At 47.8% G+C, this 23,248-nt stretch overlaps 2 protein-coding genes across 5 annotated transcripts; one reads left to right on the plus strand and one right to left on the minus strand.

Annotated features, from left to right (window-relative positions):
- Positions 1–134: 134 nt before the first annotated feature.
- LOC135920307 (cholinesterase-like) lies at positions 135–14,590 on the plus strand. Its single transcript, XM_065454522.2, has 6 exons — positions 135–539; positions 2,445–2,583; positions 5,343–5,515; positions 9,340–9,679; positions 10,825–11,972; positions 13,633–14,590. Exons 1-6 carry the CDS (start codon positions 268–270, stop codon positions 13,769–13,771), a joined length of 2,211 nt encoding a protein of 736 aa, XP_065310594.1. The 5' UTR covers positions 135–267; the 3' UTR covers positions 13,772–14,590.
- Positions 14,591–17,262: 2,672 nt separating this feature from the next.
- LOC135919381 (uncharacterized) lies at positions 17,263–19,835 on the minus strand. 4 transcript variants are annotated; one of them, XM_065453176.2, is made up of 2 exons: positions 19,429–19,835; positions 17,263–17,596 (listed from the first exon to the last, which is right to left on the minus strand). In XM_065453176.2, the coding sequence occupies exons 1-2, from the start codon at positions 19,732–19,734 to the stop codon at positions 17,396–17,398; spliced, it is 507 nt and encodes a 168-aa protein (XP_065309248.1). In that variant the 5' UTR covers positions 19,735–19,835; the 3' UTR covers positions 17,263–17,395. The 4 variants fall into 4 exon arrangements, with proteins under 4 accessions (XP_065309248.1, XP_065309266.1, XP_065309259.1 ...); XM_065453194.2 differs by lacking the exon at positions 17,263–17,596 and adding an exon at positions 18,066–18,256; XM_065453187.2 differs by lacking the exon at positions 17,263–17,596 and adding an exon at positions 18,066–18,274.
- Positions 19,836–23,248: the final 3,413 nt, after the last annotated feature.

The following is a 23,248-nucleotide window of genomic DNA, read 5'->3' on the forward strand; positions in this document are numbered from 1 at the left end:
GCAATAGTAGTAACAGTATTAATGAGAATAATAAAGTCAGAAGTTATTGAAAATTTTACTACATTACGCGAATACGTGCCTAAAATGGAGCATATACAATTGAAGTCGGCATGTACACTAACCACCATCGTCAACGTCAGCGCACCCCACCACGAGAGCAGCTGCCTCTCGTGAACGCACCGCACGCGACCAGAAGAAGAAGGCCTCGTAACAGTGCGGCAGTCGCCCTCCGGTTACTCCTCGGCCGCCTTCAGCACCAGCACTGCCATGCAAGCGCGGCGCAATCGCAGCCACTCCCAGAAAGCCGCCTCCCGGCTCCAATCCAGCGATGGGCCCAAGACGCACGGTAGTCCGTGGGAAGGGCGCCTGATCACGACCGCCCCGAAGCAAGTGGTGCCAGAGCACGTGATGTCGCCCGCGGCCGAGGTCACCATCGGTCCCGACGATGACCCGCACCTGCCGGGGCTGCATTCCGTCGCCAGCGTCTCTCCCGGCGGCGGCCTGCCGAGCCACGTCGAAACCCGCTCGACTGCTTCCAAGTAAGCCGTCCAATGGGAAGCAAGCGCTAGACGTCTTATTTCCAATAGGGCATAGAGGGTACGCACTTTACGTTATCCGCGAGGAGCGCCAACGTCGTCCGCAGTTGCCGCCATCTTGCTGGTCGCGATTCCATACGTTCGTCTGCAAGCCGCTGCTGAAACGCACTTACCGTCTTTACAAAGTCTCTGTCCCATTTAGACTCTCGATTGGTGCGTCGATTGGTGCGACAATGCCCTCAAGCGCGTACGCACGTGTGTTGAATCAAACACAAAAACAATACGCTATGGAAAAAGAAAATGTGCCTGTGCGGCTGGCCGATCCGCTCGAATTCGCGGGAAGTTCAGCACTACGCTTGGCTTCTTCCTCGTGTCCCTCTCGCTGGGACTAAATACTACCCCGCGAACGCAACAAGTTTTGTGTCTCGTAAGTAACTAAAGCTTACAAGTCAATGAAGGGCCACAATTACTTGACAAGCAGCTGGGTGCAGCAACCGTGTAACTGTTCGCCCACAATTTGTCACTGTTGGGAAAGTAAGCAGACCTCCCTTATTTATTTGCAATTGCGTTTCTCGTGCTCCAAGCCCACGGAACTCCGCGCTCCATGTGAATTGCGTGAGCAGTGTGATGAATGTCGACTGTCAGGAAGGGAGCCCGGTTTCCCGCGGCCGTTCTCAAATGCAGTTCTTGCGCACTTCAACTGGAGCACGGGATGCTGTGCTTCTGTTTAGCTCGGCTAACTGTTGAATAGTGGCTAGAGACAGGCGCATGCTTTCACGAAAATAAAGTGTGAACTATCTATAATTTCCACCAGGGTAAACGTAACCGCTAACAATACGCAGTCCCCTATGTGTCACGTCCATTTACGCCGCGCAAAGTAGCGTCAACGTTGCTTCACCAGCAAAAAAAAAAAAAAAAGAAAATGTCTACCGCAGACTTTACAGTGTGTCGCGGTGTGGTCCGTGTAAGGCGACGACGCCACATTTCTTCGTGCTGTTAGCTCAGCGGTCTTCTGGCACTGATGCTTGATTGCCTCTGGTATCGAGAACCTAACCTCAGCATTGTGATCGTCGCTCTTGTTTGTCACATGGTTGTTGCAATCAAGCATAGCACAATTTCGCCAATTTCGCCACACGAAACATTGCAGTGCACGTGATGATGGTGTGTGTAATCGTGGCTAGAGTGCATGATCTCTGATTCGAACCACGAGAAACTTCAATTGAAGTGACATTCAAAATAACGATTTTGTTTTAACGATTGTTTACTCTTAATGTACACGCTTTTTCGGCGGTTCTAAGTCGATCGCGTTCACGGCATGTTGCGCTCCCAAAAAGCAAACATTTCCGTGATCATTAGGCACGCCGCAGTGGGAGACTTGGGATTAACTTTAACCACCTGTAGGGTTCTTTAACGTGCCAAACTCGGCGCCGCATAAACGATGACTCTTTGCGTTTCATGTCTTTGGTTCGTACCAACCTCCCAACGCAAGTATCGCTGCGGAGGTCACTCGGAACAATCACTCGAAACTCGGAACACTCGGAACAATCACGTAAGGATACTCGATAGGCAGGAGTGAGGGAAATTTCGCAACCGTCATGTCGCCACATAGAGTGAGGCTTTGTTTCAATGTGGGTCTCACGAGCTCTCGCACTTGTGCAGTTTACGCCCCACGTTTTACTATGTCTACTTCATATCATGACCGCTTTTAACGAAATACATGACATAACGAAGTTATATTTTATGTCCCACTGACTTTGTTATAACGACGTTGTGCTGTACATGATTTAGTGAGGTGTTGCAGGGCGTACCCCCGTGAGCAATATCACTTAAACGATTGCACTAGTATAATTAGTTGCTTGTGCAGTGATAGTTGTCGGTGTGCAACTGCTTTTTCGGTGGTACGTGTAGGAAATCCTCCAATCTCGGAAATAAGGAAAGCATGGAAGCACTCAAGGCGGGCCCATCTCGGCCTGGCACCGGCAAGCACTGCGCCATAATCGTCGGCACAGACCTAGAACCCGAACGAACGGGCACCGTGGCATCCAAGGTATGTGCTGCCAAGAAAACTTTTATTGCGTAACTGCGTAGTTTAATTTTGCAGCTGCATTCTGCCATGTTTTACGATGTCGCGAGGAGGCGGGAAGTGGTAACAGCAATTATAAAAGACGTGTCCAGAAAATCGGAAAAAAAAATAATTACCCACTATCTCTCGGGCAAGGAGATTCTTGATGAATCTCCTTGCCCGAGAGCCCCTCATACGCTACGCAATTAAAACAGGGGAGGCGCGGGACGTGGCGCGGGGGCCGGTATCTGGTGCATTGGTGATTAATACTGTCAAGTTGCAGTAATGGTGAAGAGAACCACAGGGCCAAAGCTGTGGTGAACAAATCTAATTCTTTACAGGGTGAATGTATTCCAAGAACAGCAAGTAACACCCGAAGCACAACGATAGCTGCAAGCGCAGTCGTCGGTCGTCGAAATCTGATCTAAGCGCAATCATCGCTCATTCTAGCGTAACCGCTGGTGCTCGCGTACACCACTATTCGCGTCACGTGTGCATTCTGATTACATGATTACAGACAAGGCTCTTTCTCTATATGGAATCAGTGACAACATTCGAGAAAGTTCCGATACATGAAAGCGCGTCTTGCGCCGAGTGATAACTTTGGAGCAGTTGTTATTCGATGATAATGGTCACCGGGAAAAGATTAACAAGTGCGCGGGTCAATACGAAAAGTGGGGCGATGCGATTCTGGTGGCGACTTCGGCACAGCTAGCGGGGCGGTCACCCGCACATTGTGACGCCCAGGGGGTCAGGTGTCATAAATGCAGTCACTTGCTTAAGACACCAAGGCAGAGGCCGTGCAGGTTCCTGAGGAAGAAGTAGCGTTGAAAGCCGGCAGTCCGCCGCCTCGTGAATGAACGCCATAATCGGAAGGAGGGGGAGTTCACCGAAGTCGTTTTTGCCAGGCTGAAGCGCTAAGCTGGAGACAGATGTGGGCTTGAGGAATGGCGTGGGGAGTGGAAACTCTTTTGCGACGCAGCTCGTCAAAGCTTTGGCAGCACTTGACAGAACTTGCAACACTGCCTGGTGAGAAGCATCTGAAACGCTTCGTCCTTAATTCACCTAACAACCTGGCTAATTCTGTCGGCTTTGGTCACCGTCGGCTTAACGCTTTTGCACATAACGTCTTCGTATAGCTAGTGAAGGTATCGCCTGGTAACTAAGCCAGTTGTTGTAGGGCTACCGCCCGGCGGGACTTTCAAACAAGTCTGCAAAGACAACTTTGAACGCAGGACAAGCTGGTATACGTGCTTCTTGTTTACAAAACCCTAGGTGCGCAACGGCCACGAGGTAGAAGGTGACATTCATTAATTTTACAGAATCGTCCCACTTTGTAAGAACGTTTACACGTTCAAAGGACGCCAGCATCAGTATACGGCCGGTGCTGCTGAGGATGACGGAGTCGCGCAGACGGTGGGCGGTGACGCAGATCGTCGTCCGTTCGACGGCTTTGGTTGCCTAGGAGAGTCGGTCGACATAGTAGCACTATCCGGGCCCCGTGTTTAGGTCTGGCTTAGGAACTCCAGCGTGAAGTGGCAGTGCCCAGCACATTCGCCACCAAACTGTAAAAGTGTTTATTCACCGAGTTACACGCTGAAATCTTGGAGCAGCGGCACAACTCTTGTACCAAGCACGCGCTCTGGTCTCGCTTCATCTTCGTCTTGATGACAAAGGTAAAGAAAAATTTCGCATCAAAACTCCATGCATATTATCCGCTTATCGGAATATCTTCAGGGCATCAGTGTACACTTTTGTACAGTGTTCGGGAACACGCCATAAACACCGGTGGCCCAAATTAATCTACAGACACCTACTACATCATTTCTTATAGCCCCTGAGTTACCTTAAGGACGTGAAAATAAATTTTAAGAATGGGGAAGAAATTATCGATGCGTAATTGCAAAAATCAAGCGCGATCTTCCTGGTATACTGTAGTCGACATATACGCTGCTGGCAACTCACATTATTTAGCTCCATTGGTTATTGCTATGAGGTATGTGGGCGCTTTGACGCAGCACCATCTTCATGATCGGCTTGCCTTGCGAATTACCTTAAATCTCTAACAAAGACGCAGAGCAACCACCTCTAATAAGTAGGGTGATTTGAGTAGGCGCTCAGTCAATATGAGAGAGTTCAAGCTAGGAGAAGAGATGAGAGCGTAAGAGCCAAAGAAAGATTCGCTTTAGTAAATAAATAAATAAATGAATAAATAAATAAATAAATTTGTAGCGAAGAAGACTGGCGCACCCTATGGACGCACTATCATCATTGGGCCGCCGACGAAGAGGGGTTTGCGCTCTCGGTGTCTGACGCTCGACATAGACGGTCGCGTTTCTGAGTGCTCAATAAACCGGGTTATAAAATAAAAAAATTGATGTGGATTAGCTAAGGTTAAGCCCAGGATGCGAAGCATACTAGCCTTTATTTTAGTTGTTGAACCACTGTTTAGCCTGGTGAACTGCTGTTGCTTGGCTATATTTGGTTCGGCTAGACGAAGAAACAACTCATGCAGGCGAGCGCACGAGCTGAGACCCGGCTATGTAGCTACGCGGCCGCAAGCGAGCGCACGAGTTGAGTCTGCTTTTGCAGCTGTTATGACGTCATATGGTAGCTACGCGGCCGTGCGCGGCGCAGCAAGGAAGAGCGTGGTTGTTCGGCTAGCATGCTTCGCATAAAAACTCTTGCCGTTGAACAGTTACCGCCACCGTCGCGCACTGTACGGCTGCGTTTCTCGCGTGCAGTGCCACTTCAACGTCCGCTCGGCCACCGAGGGGACCAAGAAGGCCGTGTTCGCCGAGCCGGAGACGCCGGTGCACCACGCGAGGCCGCGTGTCCCGACTCCCTGCGGCACTCCAGAACATCTCAGACGACGCCCCACGACGCAGCCTGCCACCACGTTCAGCAGCAAGACAGGGCAAGTGCAGACAGACAGACAGACAGACAGACAGACAATTTCATAGAAGCGAAGACCAACAGAAAGTAATATGATAAAGCGCGACTACAGATGCGTGAATCATACACACTGGTAACTATCTTGTGCATGCTCCATGCAGGTGTAGCGTCCACCCAATCTGACAGGAGATGCGCACTCTATACCTGGGGCGTGCAAGCGCTTTTTGAGTACAGATTGTGTGAATTTCTCGGAGATTACGAGCTTGAAAGCTTTCACTAGGCCTGTTAAAAGAAACGCTATATGGAGCCAGACTAAACCAATTTAGACAAAACCAGCAACGCTCCGGCAAGGGAAATATGTTTTCGTCAGGGCAACTATTACTGGCTTAGCAATATGAGTCATGTACCCTTCCAAAGTATTATTTTCATTTATTTTGGCGGAAAATGGCGCACACAATCATAGAAGGAAACGAAGGCTAGCCATCCCGCCCTTTAATACACCGGGGCAGCTCAGTGGCTATAGTTTTGCGCCCTTAACTTCTGGGTCGCCAGTATGATCCCGGCCAGGGTGGCGGTAATTAGGCGGGGATATAATGCAAAATCACTAATGTATTCAGATTTAGCTGCACATTAAAGAATCCCAGATGGTCAAAATTATTCCGGTGTCCCACATTACGGCGTACCTCACAATCGGATCATGGTTAGCTATACAGCACCTTAAAATCACGCAATTTGACTCCCCACCCCCCTTTCAGTTTCGCGAAGCGTCAGCGCTACACCATGGATTTCGAAGCGGTTTGTCGGTATAAATGGCAATCACTGTCATCCATCTTGCCATCTTGGCACATTGGCAAGCCGCGTAAACAAGAGAGACGACTGAACAGCAGACGCGTCTCGCTCCGCGCGACGATAACAGTGATGAACTGGTGAAAAACGGCCTTCGTCAAGAAACTTGATAAAGTGGAAGCTTGGGCGAGTTGGTGATTCAATATGGACATGTTTGCCCACGGCAAAAGACGAGGACTGAACGAAGAACACAACACAGGCGCTGAGTTGTAAGAAGCAAAGTGTCGTACGATAAAGTGCGCTGTCGTCATTGTTTCGGCAATCTTTGGGCACTAACACGGTGAGAAACTGCGTCATTTACGTCCCACGAAAACAACATTCTGGTTAGTTTTGTGGCATGCAAAATACGTAATAAATATTCCTGATGTTGAATCTCCGATTTGTTCAGAATGTGATGCTTGCTTACGTAGGATTGTTTAACGATAGACCCACGTGCATGCTGGAGAAATGCTTGACGTTAACGTGAACTCCATGGTGTGGAAACTTAACGACGGCGGCGCCACCTGTCTGCCGTCGTAGTGTTTTTCAGCTGAACAGGGCTCACCTCGTTTTTAATGACCACTTTGATAATGCTGAAGCGTTATTTTACTGATGCAACTTCGCATTCTTTGGTCGACTATTGTTTTACGTCGGATTGGTTGACTAGCCGACTGTGGTTGCAGGTACACGTCAGTAAAATGAATGGGAGTCACTAGTACTCACTCACAAAATATGCTGTTAATAAAGGCTTTATTAAATAATAATTCCCCTTTATTAATTAGTTATCTCCACCTTGCGGGTTTCCGCAGAACTATTACGTCAAGATATGCTATCTTGCGCAGCTATCTCTCCCACCTCAGACTCGTCAAAACACTAATCAGCCGAGCTCATTCGTACTCACACTCACCAAAATTATATTCAATCGGGCTTGATCACTCGAACCCAAACTAATCAAGGACAAACTGACCTAAGTTCATTTGTACTCAGACTCGCCAAAATCAGTCACAGGCAGGCCCATTTAGGCGCACGGAGGTGCATTAACTCGGGCTCACTCGTATTCGGGTAAATAGGAACAAACTCATAACTACCGCAATTACGGAACCAGATTCCATTTCATGCAATCACCCGCTTACTTGTATTATTCGAACTCACAGGTTTATAATTCACGTGAATTACCAGCTCACCATAAAAGGAACGTGGATACAGAGCAATACCAGAGTTCGCTTAAACGTCACCTTCACACTCACGTCTACATACATGCAGCCATGCATGCACTCTCTTGCACACTGTTCTCCGCACGCTATTCAACAGCGTTCGCTGCTAATCAAACCGGGGTGCCGAGGCAAAAAGAAAAATGCCGGTTCGCTTCGGCGTCAACGCGCTCTGATTTCTTTCTGGTTCAGTTCCGGTTCGTGCACATAATATCTATACATATATATATATATATATATATATATATATATATATATATATATATATATATATATATATATATATATATATATATATATATATATAACCACTGGAATCAAGAAGGCAGAAGCAGCGATTGAAATTGCTTTTTCAAATACTACACGCAGATGTGAAAATAAATAAGGATGATTATCTGACGCTCTTTCACAAAAGGTTACCACGAACAACACGCAGTACATTCGTGCAACCAATAATAGCTCGAACAGACTTATTCCGCTTTTCTTTCTTTCCTGACGCTATTAAAAAATGGAATGAATTACCGAATGATGTGGTACAAAAAAATGCTGTGAGTGATTTTGAGGTTGGCCTTGATAAGTATTTCGCTCACACTGTATAGCTGCTATTTGTTCCTTGCATGTAGCTGTGTGTTTTTTTTTTCTACAAATGTTCTATGTATACAAATGTTCTCCTAGAAATCTCCAATGCTGGTTCTATGTACAATGCAAGTACTGACCCTCCCTGTAACGACCCTCAAGTGAGGGTTAACAGTATGACTAAATAATTTTATATATATAAATATATATATATATATATATATATACATATATATATATATATATACATATATATATATATATATATATATACATATATATATATATATATAGATTCACGAACCTGTTCAGCGTAGTCCCCTTCATTTAGCCTCACGACGACACATTGCCCAGTGCTAGCGATGCGCGCGTGGAAGTGTTGTCAGAAGGAGGCATAAATGGACGCCCTGTCTCATGGGAGAAAGCATCTGATGTTTATGTATGACTGTCAATTAATGAAGTTTATCGTTGTACAACCACTGTAGGCATGCAATTAAAGATAGCCATTTAGCAGGCAGGGGCGTCGCTAGAGCTAGAGGTTGCGGCACGTGGTGCGGTGCCTCAACGCGTCCATCTCTGCGCGTCCTCTTTTTTGCGCTTGCTTTTATCGCCATCCGTATTGATTACGTGCAAAAGCGTAGAAAACAGCCTTTTGAGACGTATAAACGCGCTCATATTGGTATTCGTAAACGGAGAATATCGTGGTTACATTCGAATTACAAGCTTTTTTTTTTTTTTACTTCCTATACGGCGCACTGTAATTTAGCGACACAACGTTGCATACATTAAAATTTTTCTCTCGCACAGTGTCACCAAGCGCTTGTCTTTGTCCACCTTTCTTGTGTCTGTGGTTTTTACCGCACCAAGTTACCAGTTCTATTCAACCGAGTGACGCACTGATAACAGACGGACTGACTCAGACTGACGGGTCAGTCCGAGTGAGTCAGAGTGAGTCGACTCATGAATGACTTTACAGATGTATAGTTATGACGTTGCAGATGTAAAGTTGCTGTTGTGTTGCCCGCGCGCGCCACACCTAAGGACTTTCTAGTCTAATTTAATGCCTCTCTAAGAATGACAGCGGAAGTTTTCAGGCACTGCAGGAGCATTTGCGAATATGCATTTGCATTTGCGAATATGGATCTGCCGCAGCGCGGACTGAAGACACGCGCATGCACGTGTTTTGCTTCATTCCGAGCTGGTTCCGCGGCTGATTAAGATCGTTCCCGCGCAGGGCTCACGTGGTAACCATCGGCGGCTCTGTGATGCTGTTCGTGGTCATCTTTCTGCTGTCAGCGTACTTCATGTGGCCGCGTTCCAGGAACACGAGGAGGAAGTCGGGCGGCGGGTCTACGTCGGCGAACGCCGACCGCATGACCCCGCACCGAACATCCTCGTGCACCGACGCCGCACAGCTGAGCGTGTGGATCGACAGCGGCGAGATCCGGGGCCGGCGAAGTCCTGGCCCCGTGGGCGCCGGCAAGAAGCCAGTCCGGCAGTTCTTCGGCATTCCTTACGGCAGGTCGACGAGTGGCGTCAACCGCTTCAACTACGCCGTCGATACCGACATGCCTGTAATTGTACTCCTGTACTCGCTTGCGATACGTCAATCTGCGAGGAAGAAACGAAATGTTTATGCTAAAACCAAAAGAAAGGAGATTTTTTTTTTTACACAGTGGCCCTGCAGAGCAGCTCTCACATGGCTCTTCCAGCGCGGCAATAACATCTATCCGCAAAAACGCAGAATGCCTCTTATTTTTGCTATGTATGCACTGGGTTGTTTCGTATTGGTCCTTTATGCACAGACTTCTGAGCACCTGTTATACCGTGATAGCAGTGTGTCCAGACGCATGTTTGCGCCTTCTGCCGTTTGTGGCATCCACTGTAGGTCCAGAGCAGCGCAAAACTTGTTAATAAAGCACCAGAAGGCAACGACACTATCCTTCATGAGCATGCGCTCAACGTTAGAAATGAGACAGGGTCGCATTTGGACCGTTTATTGTGGCATGTGCCAGTGTGTCCCAAGGCCCGAATAAGACATTGTTTTTGGTAAAAAATAATATGTCAGATGTAATATGTAATATGTCTAAGTCAGACCAGCGTGGAACGCCGTCCGGCTTTGCGAAGGCATTCGTTAAACTGTCCCGCCACCTGCTGCTCAGTGTAGCAGCAGTCGGTCTTCGGTGTGCGTTCAGTACCAACCTTCGGCAGACGGTGTAAGCTTAATCTGCAGCAAACCACTCCCCTGCTCTAGAGAAGTGCGTTATAGGCTGTAATTTTCTATAATTTTGGCTAATTTATCCGCCTTAGTTCCAACGACGCCATGCAAGGCTAAAATCGTATCCTAAATGCTCATTGCTTTTTAAATTGCTGGTCGGAATACTTAGTGGCCTCGTGATGTGATTGCTTGAGTGTATAAGCTGTAGATTTCAGGACGTACGATGAAGTTCTGAACAAAAGACACGGTGGAGCTAAGAAAAGGTAATGTATATGTATATTTGCATTTTATACATGTGATCACCTAGTATGCACGCATGGTACCTTGAGCGTACAGCGAATATAGAAAAAGGCAGACAGGGCTCCTGACAACATGCTTTACTAATGAGCCAAAGTTTACCCCCCGAACTTGGCACAACGCCCTTCACCTGTTCACTAATGTATGAGAGCTCGGTCGCTAACGCCTTTTCCTTTTCCTGTGATTTCTTTCGCGCGAGCGAAGGGAACGTTTCAAGCCGACCAGCACGGGCCACATTGCTTCCAGAATTCGACCAATGAGACCCTGCTTGACGAAATGCGCGAGGAATGCCTGACGCTTTCCATCTGGACACCCTTCCTGTGCACGCGCGAAGAGTCGCTCAAGACGGTCCTGGTGGTCGTGTCGTCCGAATGGTTCCAGACCGGGCACGTGTCCAACCACGAAAAAGCCTGCCGAGAGATCGCCTCCGCAGACGTCGTCGTGGTGGCGATCAACTTCAGGCTCGGCGTATTCGGCTTCTTGCGAACCCCTTGGACAGGCATGCCGAGCAACGCCGGTTTCAGCGACCTCGTCAAGGCCCTGACCTGGCTTCGCAACAACGTCGCCGCCTTCCACGGCGATCCCAAGACGATGGTCGGCCTAGGCGTGGGCTCCGGCGGCGTGTTGCTCTCGCTGGATCTGCTGACGCCCAACTTCCGGATGGCGGCATTCTTCAAGCGACTCATCTTGCACGGCTTGGTGGCTGGGTCTTTGCTTCCGCGAAACATAGGCATGGACAACGCCAAGATGATCGGGGTAAACCTAAAGGAATGCGCAGGCACGTCGAAAACCGCCGATGCGACCGCACTGCTGCAGTGCCTGAGGAATGTGAGCGCGCGGTCGCTGCTGGAGGCGAGCGCGACGATGAAGCCGCCGCTTCGCTTCGTTCCGAACCTGGACAGCAACACCGGGCCGGGCCGTCCGTCTTTGGGCGCCGTCGCGCCGTGGAGCGCCATGCCGTTGAGGCCGCTGAAAGACGTGAGCGTCCTGTGCGGTTACAGCAGGGAAGACGGTCAAGCGCTGTTCGACGACGAGATAGCCAAGTCGGAAGGCATCTCCGAGAGCACGCCACCCCGGCACGTGATGGGACGCCTCGTGCACTTCTTCACGATGCGGAGCGCGCCGAAGCTGCTCGAGGAGTTGCCCGATAGCGCCGTGGAATCGCTCGAAAAGAACGCGATTTCTGGCGCCGTGGACTTTCTAGCCGACGCCGTCTACTACTGCCCTCTGGTGGAGATGGCGACGGCTATCACCAAGATGGAAGGCGTTGCCTACGTGTACGCGAATGTGAAACGCCAAGTTTACAGACCCATGATGAACTTGAACTACACCATCGCTTTCGCGAAGAGCGGGTGAGTTGCTTCTCGTCTTCAAGGAAGAAGAACGAAGGCTTGAAGCGACGCGGTTGCGTAGCTAGCATGGCTGTTTCATGGTTGTAATACTTACGTTCCCTCACCCCCCCTCCACCTAGTTTGCCAGGCTAATGAAAAAAAAAAACTAGCATTCACGTGGAAAACACTATTCTCAAATTAATTCCGGTTTAGGCTGCTGTGGTAATGACATCTGTTTGGAAATACCACAATGAATAGGCAAACTACGATGATTGTCATTATCTTGAGAAGCATCTCCTAAACTGTGAAATGTTAAACAATGAACTTAGGTACAGGGTTCAACGATGTTAAACAATGTGAGCCTGCGGTCGTTTATACATAATTGACACTATTTTTGCAGTGCAGAAGTACATTTGCGGGTAAAACAAGGTTAGCGAGGAGTTTGTTTTAGTGAACCGACTCGTGCGCTTTTGAATATCTCTCGATGCCTAAATGCTTTTCAGCATGGTGCAACAGATGCCGAAGGTGGAGCACTCAAATAATCGCATTTCATTCCTGGAGAGATACAAGTGCATTTACAGCCGTCTTTTCGGTTCCATCATGTTATGGCTTTAACATAAGGCAGTTATTTCAAGTCTGCTACTTTGTTGACAACTAATGACGACCGAGAATGCAAAGGTATTGAGTGTCACCACCGCACGCGACAAGTACGTTTGCTGGAAATTCGCAAGATTGGGATGTGGACGTCGCTTAGAGTCGTCTTCCGTAATTACTAGGGGTGTGCGAATTATCGAAACTTTTGAATAACGTATCAAAGTGTCCTATTCGATCCTGTCTTCGAATCCAATAATCACTATCCGTAAAATCAAATATTTTTCGAACACGTTTCAAATATTCCAAAACATCAACCAAACCCAATTAAACATAAAGTGGAACAAAAGTACGTTAAATTAGCTCCTCCGCAGGTATAGTACAGACGTAAAACATCAGAGCTTTCGTAATGGGGCGTGTTATGTTACTTTGGTAGCTATACTTTACTCGCCATGTATACAGCGATCATTCGAGCTCGCTGTAGTTTCGCGTGAATGCGTACGAAGAAACTGCTTGTTTGCTCCTAATGCTCCATTTATGGTTTTAATAAGCAACGCTTCACAACGTGCTATTAATGACGGAAACATGCTGACCTTAAGAATACTATAGGATGTGAACATCGTTTTAGATTAAGTGTGACCACGGCTGTTCGATATCCGAAATCTATTTAATATCTATTAGGTATTCGATTCGATTTATCTTCTGTCACTATTCGATTCGTATTCGATTCGGTCTCAAAAATCGCTATTCACACACCCCTAATAATTACCTATTGGGTTGCACGTGGCGTGCCCGTTCTGCATAGCCTCACTATGCTCTTTCGGCAATGCAATCGATAAAGCAATTGGCACCTCTCGAGTTTTTTCCGATAAAAGTAAAGGGTGCAGAAAGAAGACCACTTGCACAAAAGTCCGCACGAACTGATCCAGACTATCTAAGTTCGGTACAGTTTTGGTTTTGACAGCGCCGTCAAGCATTGTTAATTATTGTTTCCCTGGTATACAGTTGCCTACTCTGCACCTACTGCCTCTTAAAAGGCAGGTTTCTTGTCAAGTTCTCAACTGTTTTCTATTCTCAATTCACACTGCAGGAAAGTGCCGTGGTCGGCCTTCGGCGACACCAAGGCCGTTTACGTCGACAACGGCACACACCCCGACGTTTTCTTCAACTGGCGCTACGAGCAGTGCAGTTGGGTGCAGGAGCTGTCGAGGCGCTTGCAAGTGGTCTAGCCCAAAGCGCCCAATACCGCGGACTTTTGATTTAGACGCATCATAAAAGGAACGTGGCGCAAACGCACCTTGGCGATATCATCGCTTTTACAGGACTCATGGAACTTGCTCGTGTGTCTAAGCGGGGCGCTTAGTTCTCGCGCTCAATGACGGGATGACATTTGAGATTGAGCTTTTGTGAATCTAAACCGGGCTGGACTTCGCTCTAGGTGAAGCCACATCGATAATCTACTGTCAACTCTCAAGCCCCTTTAGGTCGAGACACTGCGATATAGCTATGAGCTTCAGTGCTCTCGTGTGGTACAAGTGCTTGGCCAACTACCATACGAGCCACAATCGGCTTAGTGACTGCATATCTGTTCATGTGAGGAATGTTCCGGGCTCTTGCGTTTCTTGCCTATACACTTTACGAGTTGTATTGAAAGTGAGCGAGATGCACTGTCAAACCCAAAATAGTTGGTATTTTCATTTGCTCTGTATTCTTTGTGTAAACTCAAATTTTTTGTGAACATCCCCACGCTGTTGACGCGATAGATTTAGGTGATTGCCTGCAGTGGTGTCGTCACAAACAAGACAGTAACCATTTAAAAACTGTTCACCAGCATTATTAGTGCTGCTGTCATATGTAGCGGTTCAAAACTTGTGTATAGTTGTGTGTGAACGTAGCACGCCAAGTAGCACGCTACTTGTAACTGTTTCAAGCTTGTAACATGAACGTGGATTCTTGTCACGTGTTCGCAGACGCTTCAGTAACAGATGAATGCATAGCTATCTGAAAAGTAAAAGTAAAGGACGCCGCCTGAGGCTCTTCTTTTTTCATCTGTCTGTGATTTGACGCACGTCATGATGATAATGCCCGGTTGCATTAACATAGGAATGTGGACGTCCATGCCCCTATCTTAACTCGTATATTTTTAAATATCTCCTTCCCCTCTGGTTAACCTCCTTGCCTTTCCCCTCTTTTCTTTTTCTCTCTGTCTTTCAAATCCCACGCTGTGGATGTGTGACGTACCTGTCATCATCATCAGCCTGTTTTATGTCCGCTGCAGGACGAAGGCATTTTCCAGCGATATCAACCTGATTACAACTTGCGCCTGCAAATGTAAATTTGTTTTTATTTATTTATTAATACTGCCAACCCTCATAGAGGGTCATAACAGAGAGGGTAATACAATTACATCAAATGTGGACAATGTCAACGTACGTAAAGTTACTTAACACTTGTCAATTCACGGTGAATAAGATGTTCACTTGAATGCTGTTCAGCACACTTCTGACATTTATCGAAATACGTACAATGAACATCAAGTCGCACATATCACTTGGCACTTCAAAACTAAATTGAAAACTCCCGTAAATACGCCTCAGCAGCATTTTCAAAGTCGGTGACATCCTTTTGGCTAGCAATAGCGTTTGGCAATTGGTTCCACATTTCTATCGCATCCGGAAAAAATGAGTATCGATATGTATCACTGCTGGGACGGTGCGGCTTTATGACAGTAACAGGTTAACATAGTAACAGGAGAGAACGAGGGACTTTTTAATCAAGGGTGCTTAGTCATATAGGTGGCAGGATCAATATATGTTTATTTTGTGGAATGTACGGAAGGCCTCCAAGGGCACTTTTCAAGTTGCAGTCTGAGTTTGTACACGGCTGGCAGCTTGTTTGTGTTTCAATATAGCTATTCAGTAATACAGCTCGCTGGTCTTTCATCTTCACATAGTGGAAGGGCTCAGAATTTTCTTTTTCGTTTTCTTTGTCAAAGTCTGCGACTATTTGGAATGCACGCGTGATATGCCATGTGAAGCAGAGACTATACTGGATCAATGAGATCATCATAACCGTTTGGTTGTGCGCCTGTATTTTGGATTTAGATCAACAGGCTGTGAGGCTCCGGCAATCTAGCTTACGGTTTCTTTTGCTTGCAGAATTAATTCGCTAAACTTAGCGTCTACACAGGCAGGCATACGTGCGGTGCACGCCTCGTACATTTGGATCACTGAAAAGTAAGTGCTTGTAGCGGTAAATTTATTAGTGTGCATTGTTGAGGCACAGAAGCGTAATCCTCCTGTTGCATGTTTGGGTGCGACGTTTATATAACTACGTGAATCGAAAGCCTATAACAGAACGCCAGAAACTTGTAAGCTACGCAACGTTCATGCTCATCTAAGAATTTCAGTGATTGCACGTGCGGTTGGTGGATATTTCACGTGCCTGTTTCTCATTCAGCCTTTCTTAGTTAAGTAAAATTAGGAGGGAGAGGAAGTCGGCCACTATATCGTAATGCCATTGCTGCTCAAAGCTTTTACTTTAAACACCGCCTTTCCCTCGTACAATATTCTTTCCAGCATAACATATTCATTATAGGCTAATGAGATGAACTCCTGCAGTGTAAATGATGACTGCTGTGGCTCATATCTTAAATGGCTTCAAGGCAGCAACGAGAGCCATACTTGGCACTGAGGCAGTTGACGAGAAGACGGTTTCCTGAAAAAAAAAAACTCCATCTGGGTGCATGAACGCGCATTATATAAGAGTGTACAAGAATTGAAATTTAGGCGAGTGTGTAAGAATTTATACTTGACTCAAAGCGCAAATAAACGAGGACACAAGAAGGAAAATCAGACAGGGCGAGCGCCAGTCCTTAGCACTCGTACTGCCTGGCTTCCCTTCTTGTGTCTTCATTTATTTGCGCTTTGAGTCAAGTATAAAAGACTCGCAGGCGGTCTTGTCTTGCAGCCATGCCTAGAAATTATGAACACAGTGGATTTCTGTTGATTTGCTTCAGGTTAATTCGATTTTTTTGGTTAATTCAATCCCAACCGAAGGTCCCGGCTTGCGCCCATGGATTTCGATGGGCTCAAACCGTTATAATTTATATCATATAATTGGCTGTCGCCGTATAATGCGAATATGACCAGTCATCAAGCACGCGCCTAACTCCTAAGGGGACCCCGATAGTGACTCCCTTAGTGGCAGCGTCTGTCCCGGCGGAGCTTAGGGGACAGTGAATGCGTTGAACACGCGTCACCGCTCGTCGAAGACGCCTTCTTCCGGCCCTCCCTAGGATGAATTTCAAAGAATAACCATAGCTCACAGTGTCTTATTACGCTATTTACGTAATTCTAAACTGCGCCTCCTTTCTTTTGGAAGAAAATTGGGACGAAAATTGCCAGCGCGGTTCAATCGGACACCGAACGAAAACCACCCTCTCAACGGTCGCATGCTTTACCGCATAAAAGAAGTGTAATACGACAGAGTTGACATTGAGAATACGTGGCGAAGCTGACTTTCGAAAACCGACCGCCATTGGGGAACAATTATATTTTGTTTTTCTAGAAAATCGGGTGCACGTTTAGATTTTTATTTGATTCAGAAACTTTAATGTCACTCCTACGTTCGTTGTCTACTTTGTACACATTGAAAGTGGGCGCGTGTGTGATTTGGGGACGCGATAGATAAGGACAAATACCGTCAAATGAATCAGCAGTGTGTTTTGGCGTTTGCTGCTTGAAAAGCCTTCGCCGGGTGGCTTTTAAGTGCGGCTCACAGCAAAGCTTATTTAATGAAAAGTAGCGGCAGGCGTTGACGTGTACGGGAACTATACACGTCCCACCACAAGTTCAACGGCCTTTCTTGGTTGGCGTGCGCGTGTGCGCCTTGGGCAGGAAGACAGCGGTGCGCAGCGTCTCTTCCTCGGTGTTGTCCGTCAGCCGGAACGCCGTGGCCGGCTCGTCCTGTTGGGTGGTGGACTGCGTCGCGGCTATGGCCGCGACCCGCCTGGCCCGGCGCGCTTCGGGACTCGACTCCACGCGCTCACGGACCTGTCACCGCGGTAATGATGCAGGACACACAGTTTTAGCCTGGCATACATACGCCACCGATACTGTATTACCGCGCCCGGCAAGGGGTAGTCAGAGTTATTATCCGTGAGGCTGTATTCAACTGTAGCGTGTAAAAAATTCCTAGAGAAATGTGCGACTGCGCTACCTGCAGTCACTGTGGCGGCCGCCACGCAATCTTTATTGGGCTATTTCTGACTTCTTTTTATTAGAAGTGTGGTCAAGATAGTCGGGGATAAACCGCAGGATCACAAGGTGTCCCCACCAGCGCTACCGTACAGTTAAATGGATGTAATACGGTGAAAAATAGGACGAAACCGCTTAAGGAAAATTTTAACAATTTCAGTTTAGGTTAGTGAGAGGCTACGCCTTCATAAAGTTGCTAGGGTCGTATAAGTGCACTGCTCACAAAGCAAAGCTTTTGTCCATTTCTTTCGAATACGCGAGGCATAACTCTTGTCACTGTTCGCTACTCGTCTGAGACAATCTTCGCTGCTGTAGTGTTGCCACTTTGTGCTTTGCAATCTCCAAGTCGGGAGTCGCTCTCTTCGGACGCTGGCTCCTGCTCGTATTGGACGACCTGGGCCTGACACTTGCGTATGGTGTCCTGTGGTCATGGTGAGTTCTGCGGGGATCTCGACCCTGAACAAGCGATTCGCACTGCTGAGAAAAAAACAGCGCCCAAGCGCTAAATCTGCTGCTTGTTCTCGTGCTGATGTTTTTTTTTTTGCTTATAATAAAATTTCATGCACAGTCCACTAAATGGGGCTAAACATGGTGGGTGTGCCCCACACAATCTCGTCGCTTTCAGGTTAAACTAAAATGCTTTACTTCCTGTAGTGTTCACCATGATTTCGAGTATCATTATGCTTGGGCCACATTATTAGCTATCACATTCGCGCAACACCACGTGATTCAAGAATAAAATCGTTCCCTTAACTGAAACGGGCCTTTTTCGTAATCAAGGGTTTGATGGAAAGGCACTAGCGCAAGAAAAAAGCATACAAAAGACAAGCTGTGCCACTGACTAAATAAATTATCTATTTGGAGGGTCAGGTTGTATGTAGAACACATATTGGGGATTTTAAAACACGGTTCAGTGCGGAAAACGAAATGTCGAACATCGTATACTGACATGCTATGTCAACTACAGATCTACTTTTTTTTTTAGAGAATACTCTGAATTTTTAGACGTTTGTGAGGCTTGTGACGTCAGTACACAGAATACCTCGGCTTTAAGTCGAATCTAAGGTGCACTGTATTGGCCAAAAAATATCCCGTCATGTTGTGAAGGTCTCGTCATTTCCAGCACCCTAAAACTCCCATCGACGAAGCTGTCGATCAAGGATTCGCCTTCATTACTGACGCCGATTCCCTCATTGTATATAATGAGGCAATGGTTGACGTTTCCCGCACTTGTACTGTGGTGCACATATCAGCTCTATTTGTAATTCTTGTAATGCCAACATGTGTAAAGGACATAGTATTTGTAATGAACTGCAGACCCCTGCACTTGGTTTCTCTCTTCTTCAAGACTTAGTTTGGATATTTTATTCGTTTAAGCTTTATACTTTGTCTACCATATACTTGGAACTGAGATCCCAGAACTTTGGCAGTGCAACGTCTACAACCTACAACCAGTCCAACCTATTGGAAGGACACTAGGCTACCGCTCTGCACGCGTGAAACTCAGGCAGCGAGGATCTCAAAGTAAACGTTCAGGACCACCTGAAACCTTTTGAGCTGATTACAGGTGAAATCGTAGGACATCAAACATGGCTAAGTTAAACTGGGTTATCTAAGTAAGAGTGCACCTGGAAGAAGGACGCCACCGCCAGCGCGACGATGACCACGAAAGCGACTGAGAATATCAGCACCGGGTTGGGACCCGGTCTTCGGCGGTGGTCCAAGATGGGCCACGGTGGAGAAGGAGGCGCCGGTGTCTCGGACGACGTCGGTTTCGGTGCATCTTCAGATTTGGCGGCCTTGGGCTTCTTCTTCTTCCTTCGGGCCTTGCGTAGGGGTGGCGGCGGCAGCTGTGGCGGCGGCGGGAGTCGCTGCTGGTGCAAGGCCACCGCTGCAGCCGGTGGCAGCGGCAGGCTGCCGTGCATCGCTGTCATTGGGTTGGTCAGGTCTCGGTGGACCTCGGTCGGTTGGCGGCTGCAAGTCTAGCAGCAGGCATGCTGTTTCTTGCTTGGTCCCATCCGAGATATTCTCACATACCCACTACTGAAACTGGCCAGGAAACCGGTCGTCAAAATGAATAAAATTGGCGGTCACTTCATTTCTGAACCAATCTGGACGGCCGCAGAAGCTTATAAGCTGGTGAGTGCTACAGGAACAACAAAATGAATCACAAAGAGCTTTGCAAGTAAAACGCCGTTGACAAGACGGCTGGAAAGGCGCAGTTAGTCGCTTTTATGGTGCTTCTCAAAGCCTCCATTTTTCTGAACCTCTTTCAGCCAGGAAACTCGAGCCACCTCGAAAAATGAAAGTTTACTCAATCAGCGCGGCACAGTGCAACTCCATCTCGCTGACGTGATGAGCGCCGTCACAGTGGTTCTTGTCTGCTAAGGGCTGCTAAGCACGAGGTCGCGGGATCGAATCCCAGCCATGGCAGCCGCATTTCGATGGGGGCGTAAACACCCATGTACTTAGATTTAGGTGCACGTTAAAGAACCCCAGGTGGTCCAAATTTCCGGAGTCCCCCCACTACGGCGTGTCTCATAATCAAGAAGTGGCTTTGGCACGTAAATCCCCATAATTTCGTTATTATCTAGGTTTATACCAAAAACGCTCATTCCTAACTTTAGAGCAGCAACAGCTTCATCATCGGCGACTTGAACGCTCATTAACACAATTAGTGATTTTTTTTTAGAAATGGTATAAGGCTACTATATTTATAGGTCACGTGGCTACTAATACGGGCCGGCACCACGTATCGACGAAAGGGCATCACACTGCCGATGCACGCGGCAGGTTACTGAATGATGAAAATAGAAAATACGACTGTTTCTTTCAGTTCCCGCTACTTATCATAGACAGAAAACAAGGCACCCGCCACCATGACACATTTTTTTCGACAACAGCGACACACAATGGCGGACTGATTTACTTCTTAACTCCGAAGAAGTGCTTCGGAGTTAAGTTACTTCTTAATCCCGAAGATAGCGCAATGCCGGGCCGACCCACGGCGGAGGTGATGCAGGCGAAAAGTACTTCCCATACGTGGGCCGATATCGAAGATAGTGCAATATCGGGCTGACCCGCGGCGGAGGTGCAGTTCGCTGTTAAGGAACCCACATACACAGCTTCGCTGGTCATACTTCTTCACATAGTTCTATATCCAATTCATCCCCAAGCGTAGGTGTGTAAGCGGTGAAATTCTCGCTAGCTCGCTCGCTCACATACACGCACACACACACACACACACAGATACGACACATGCTCACCCGCATTCAGATTCACACGCGCCCACGCTTGCACACTTAAACAAAAATGTACGCACGCACACGGAAATGCAGGCGCACCCAAACACGCGTATGATCGCCCACGCGTACACGCACTTGTGTACACGCATATTCATTGTGGGGATGCGCGACCCTCGCGCCTCCCCTGATGTTTTTCCCGCATAGCGCGTCTCCTGTAGTGCGGCTTCGCCGCACACGCGGTGGTCGGAATGGTACAGGCGCGGTGCGAGAGATGGCGCGAGCGTCGCGCCGCTGCGCGGTTACTTGGGCGCCGAAAAGACAAGGCGCGCGCTCTTGGATTCGAGACAGCCAGCGGGACAGACGTGCCGTGCCGCACGTGCAGCGGCCCTCTTTCCCGGCGGGTCGGCGCGCCGCGGGGACGTCTCCCGCGAGCGCGCGGCGACCCAGGCTTCTGCGAGACCGCCTCGCGTGGCCGCCTTCGAACGCGCCACGATTCGCGTGACTATACACGCGAACGACCAGGCGTTGGGATCCAGCATGGAGCGAACATATTCGCTCGCGAGGACGCGGTGAGTCGGACTTCTAGATTTGTCGCGCGCCCATCGACATGTTTTGCGGATAGCAACTCGGCTAGCAGGCATTGATGTATGAAAGGTGCAATAAATGCCCTTGTGATTGTTTGCACTACTGTGTTGTCGTTCCTTTGTCCCAAGAGTACGGTATGAGAATCCCACATCAGACCCCACATCATATATTGAGGCACAAACACGCGCGCACATGCAAATGCAAGTACACACGCATGCACGCCCAAGGTGTGCACACCCATATACGATCCCTTTCCTTCCCTGTTGCTTCACAAAAACATGTGCGTGCAAGCAGACTGAACGACAATCGCTCTGCAATTACCGTTCAAAGCTCCAGCTGTAATAAATCGCTTTACGGTTTAAATTTCGCGCTTCTTCCAGTAAATGCGCCCTCCGCTCAGAGGGTGCAAAACCATTAGCTCCTGTCGTGTGACATAAGCGCCCATCCCCGACCAAAATACTGCTTTAACGCACCAGCAATGTTCCGAATAAGTGTCACTACTGCATATGTTGTTACAAAGGACTACCCTCTTGACGCAAGCTGTTGAAACTTATGACACTCGGCTATTATATAGGAATAAAATTGTTTAAAATTTTGACCATTCATTTACGCATGTGCATTGCCGTGAAGTTCCACAGGATGGTAAAGGTGCAATGTCCATAATTCTTGAGTATGTCCATGCTACAAGGCCCGATAGTATTTTTTAACGTAACACAAAGAGATTAGCATGCTTGTGGTTATGTTGTCCAAGGAACAAAACCTGATAATAAAAGTGATGACTTAACAAATAAGCAATCCATCGCTACGTTTTAGGAAGTAAAAATAGAAAATATAATATTTGAAGAGCCCTCCTGAAAAAACCAAAACTGAAACCAAATTTTGGGTTTTGTGTTTCGGCCACTTGGTGGAAGGCTCTCGAACTCAGTCTTACGTGGCGTTAAAAAGCAGTATACGCATTATGACGCGGAACGATAGGCGTGAACATGGAGGAAGGAAATAAAAGGAGGGAGCATGCCGGCAACGCGATTGAATCCGTTGTGCTGGCCCAACATGTGATATTAATGTCAGAACGCGCGGTAAGTTTAATACTCCCGGTCAGCCAGTCAGTCAAGAACTTTATTGAGGTCCTGAGGGGTCTAAGCCGTTGGAGACCGCACGCGGGGAGCTCCTTGGGCCGAAATAGTAGGCGACGCCCAAGTCGGGACGGGAACGTGGTGACGCTCCGCCAGTTCTTGGGCCGGTTAATTTTTTTTACTCCCGGTTAATTTTTTTTTTCGAAACACATTCGAAATCATTCGAAACTCTTCAAATAAACAAAAACATGACTACCACCGCGGCAGTTTCGCTTTTTGCCACACTCAAGTTTCTGGATTGTGGCGTCGAATCGCAGTGTTGCGCTATGCGTGTCCGTTCGGCGAGCCGCATCAGAGAGAATGCCTCTCGAGCCTGTCGGAAGTTGAAGAAAGCAAATGTAGCATGCCTCTCCGAAAGGTGCGCGGCGTTGCTTCACTGCTGACTGCTTTTGCGGTAAGTGTGCGCTGCGGTACGTGTTCCAGTAAATTACATAGTAATGTCTGCTGTCATTTCAGAAGCTAAGCACGCATATCCTTCACTTATA

The sequence above is a fragment of the Dermacentor albipictus genome, chromosome 2 (assembly GCF_038994185.2).
Source record: "Dermacentor albipictus isolate Rhodes 1998 colony chromosome 2, USDA_Dalb.pri_finalv2, whole genome shotgun sequence".
Taxonomy (NCBI): Eukaryota; Metazoa; Arthropoda; class Arachnida; order Ixodida; family Ixodidae; genus Dermacentor; species Dermacentor albipictus.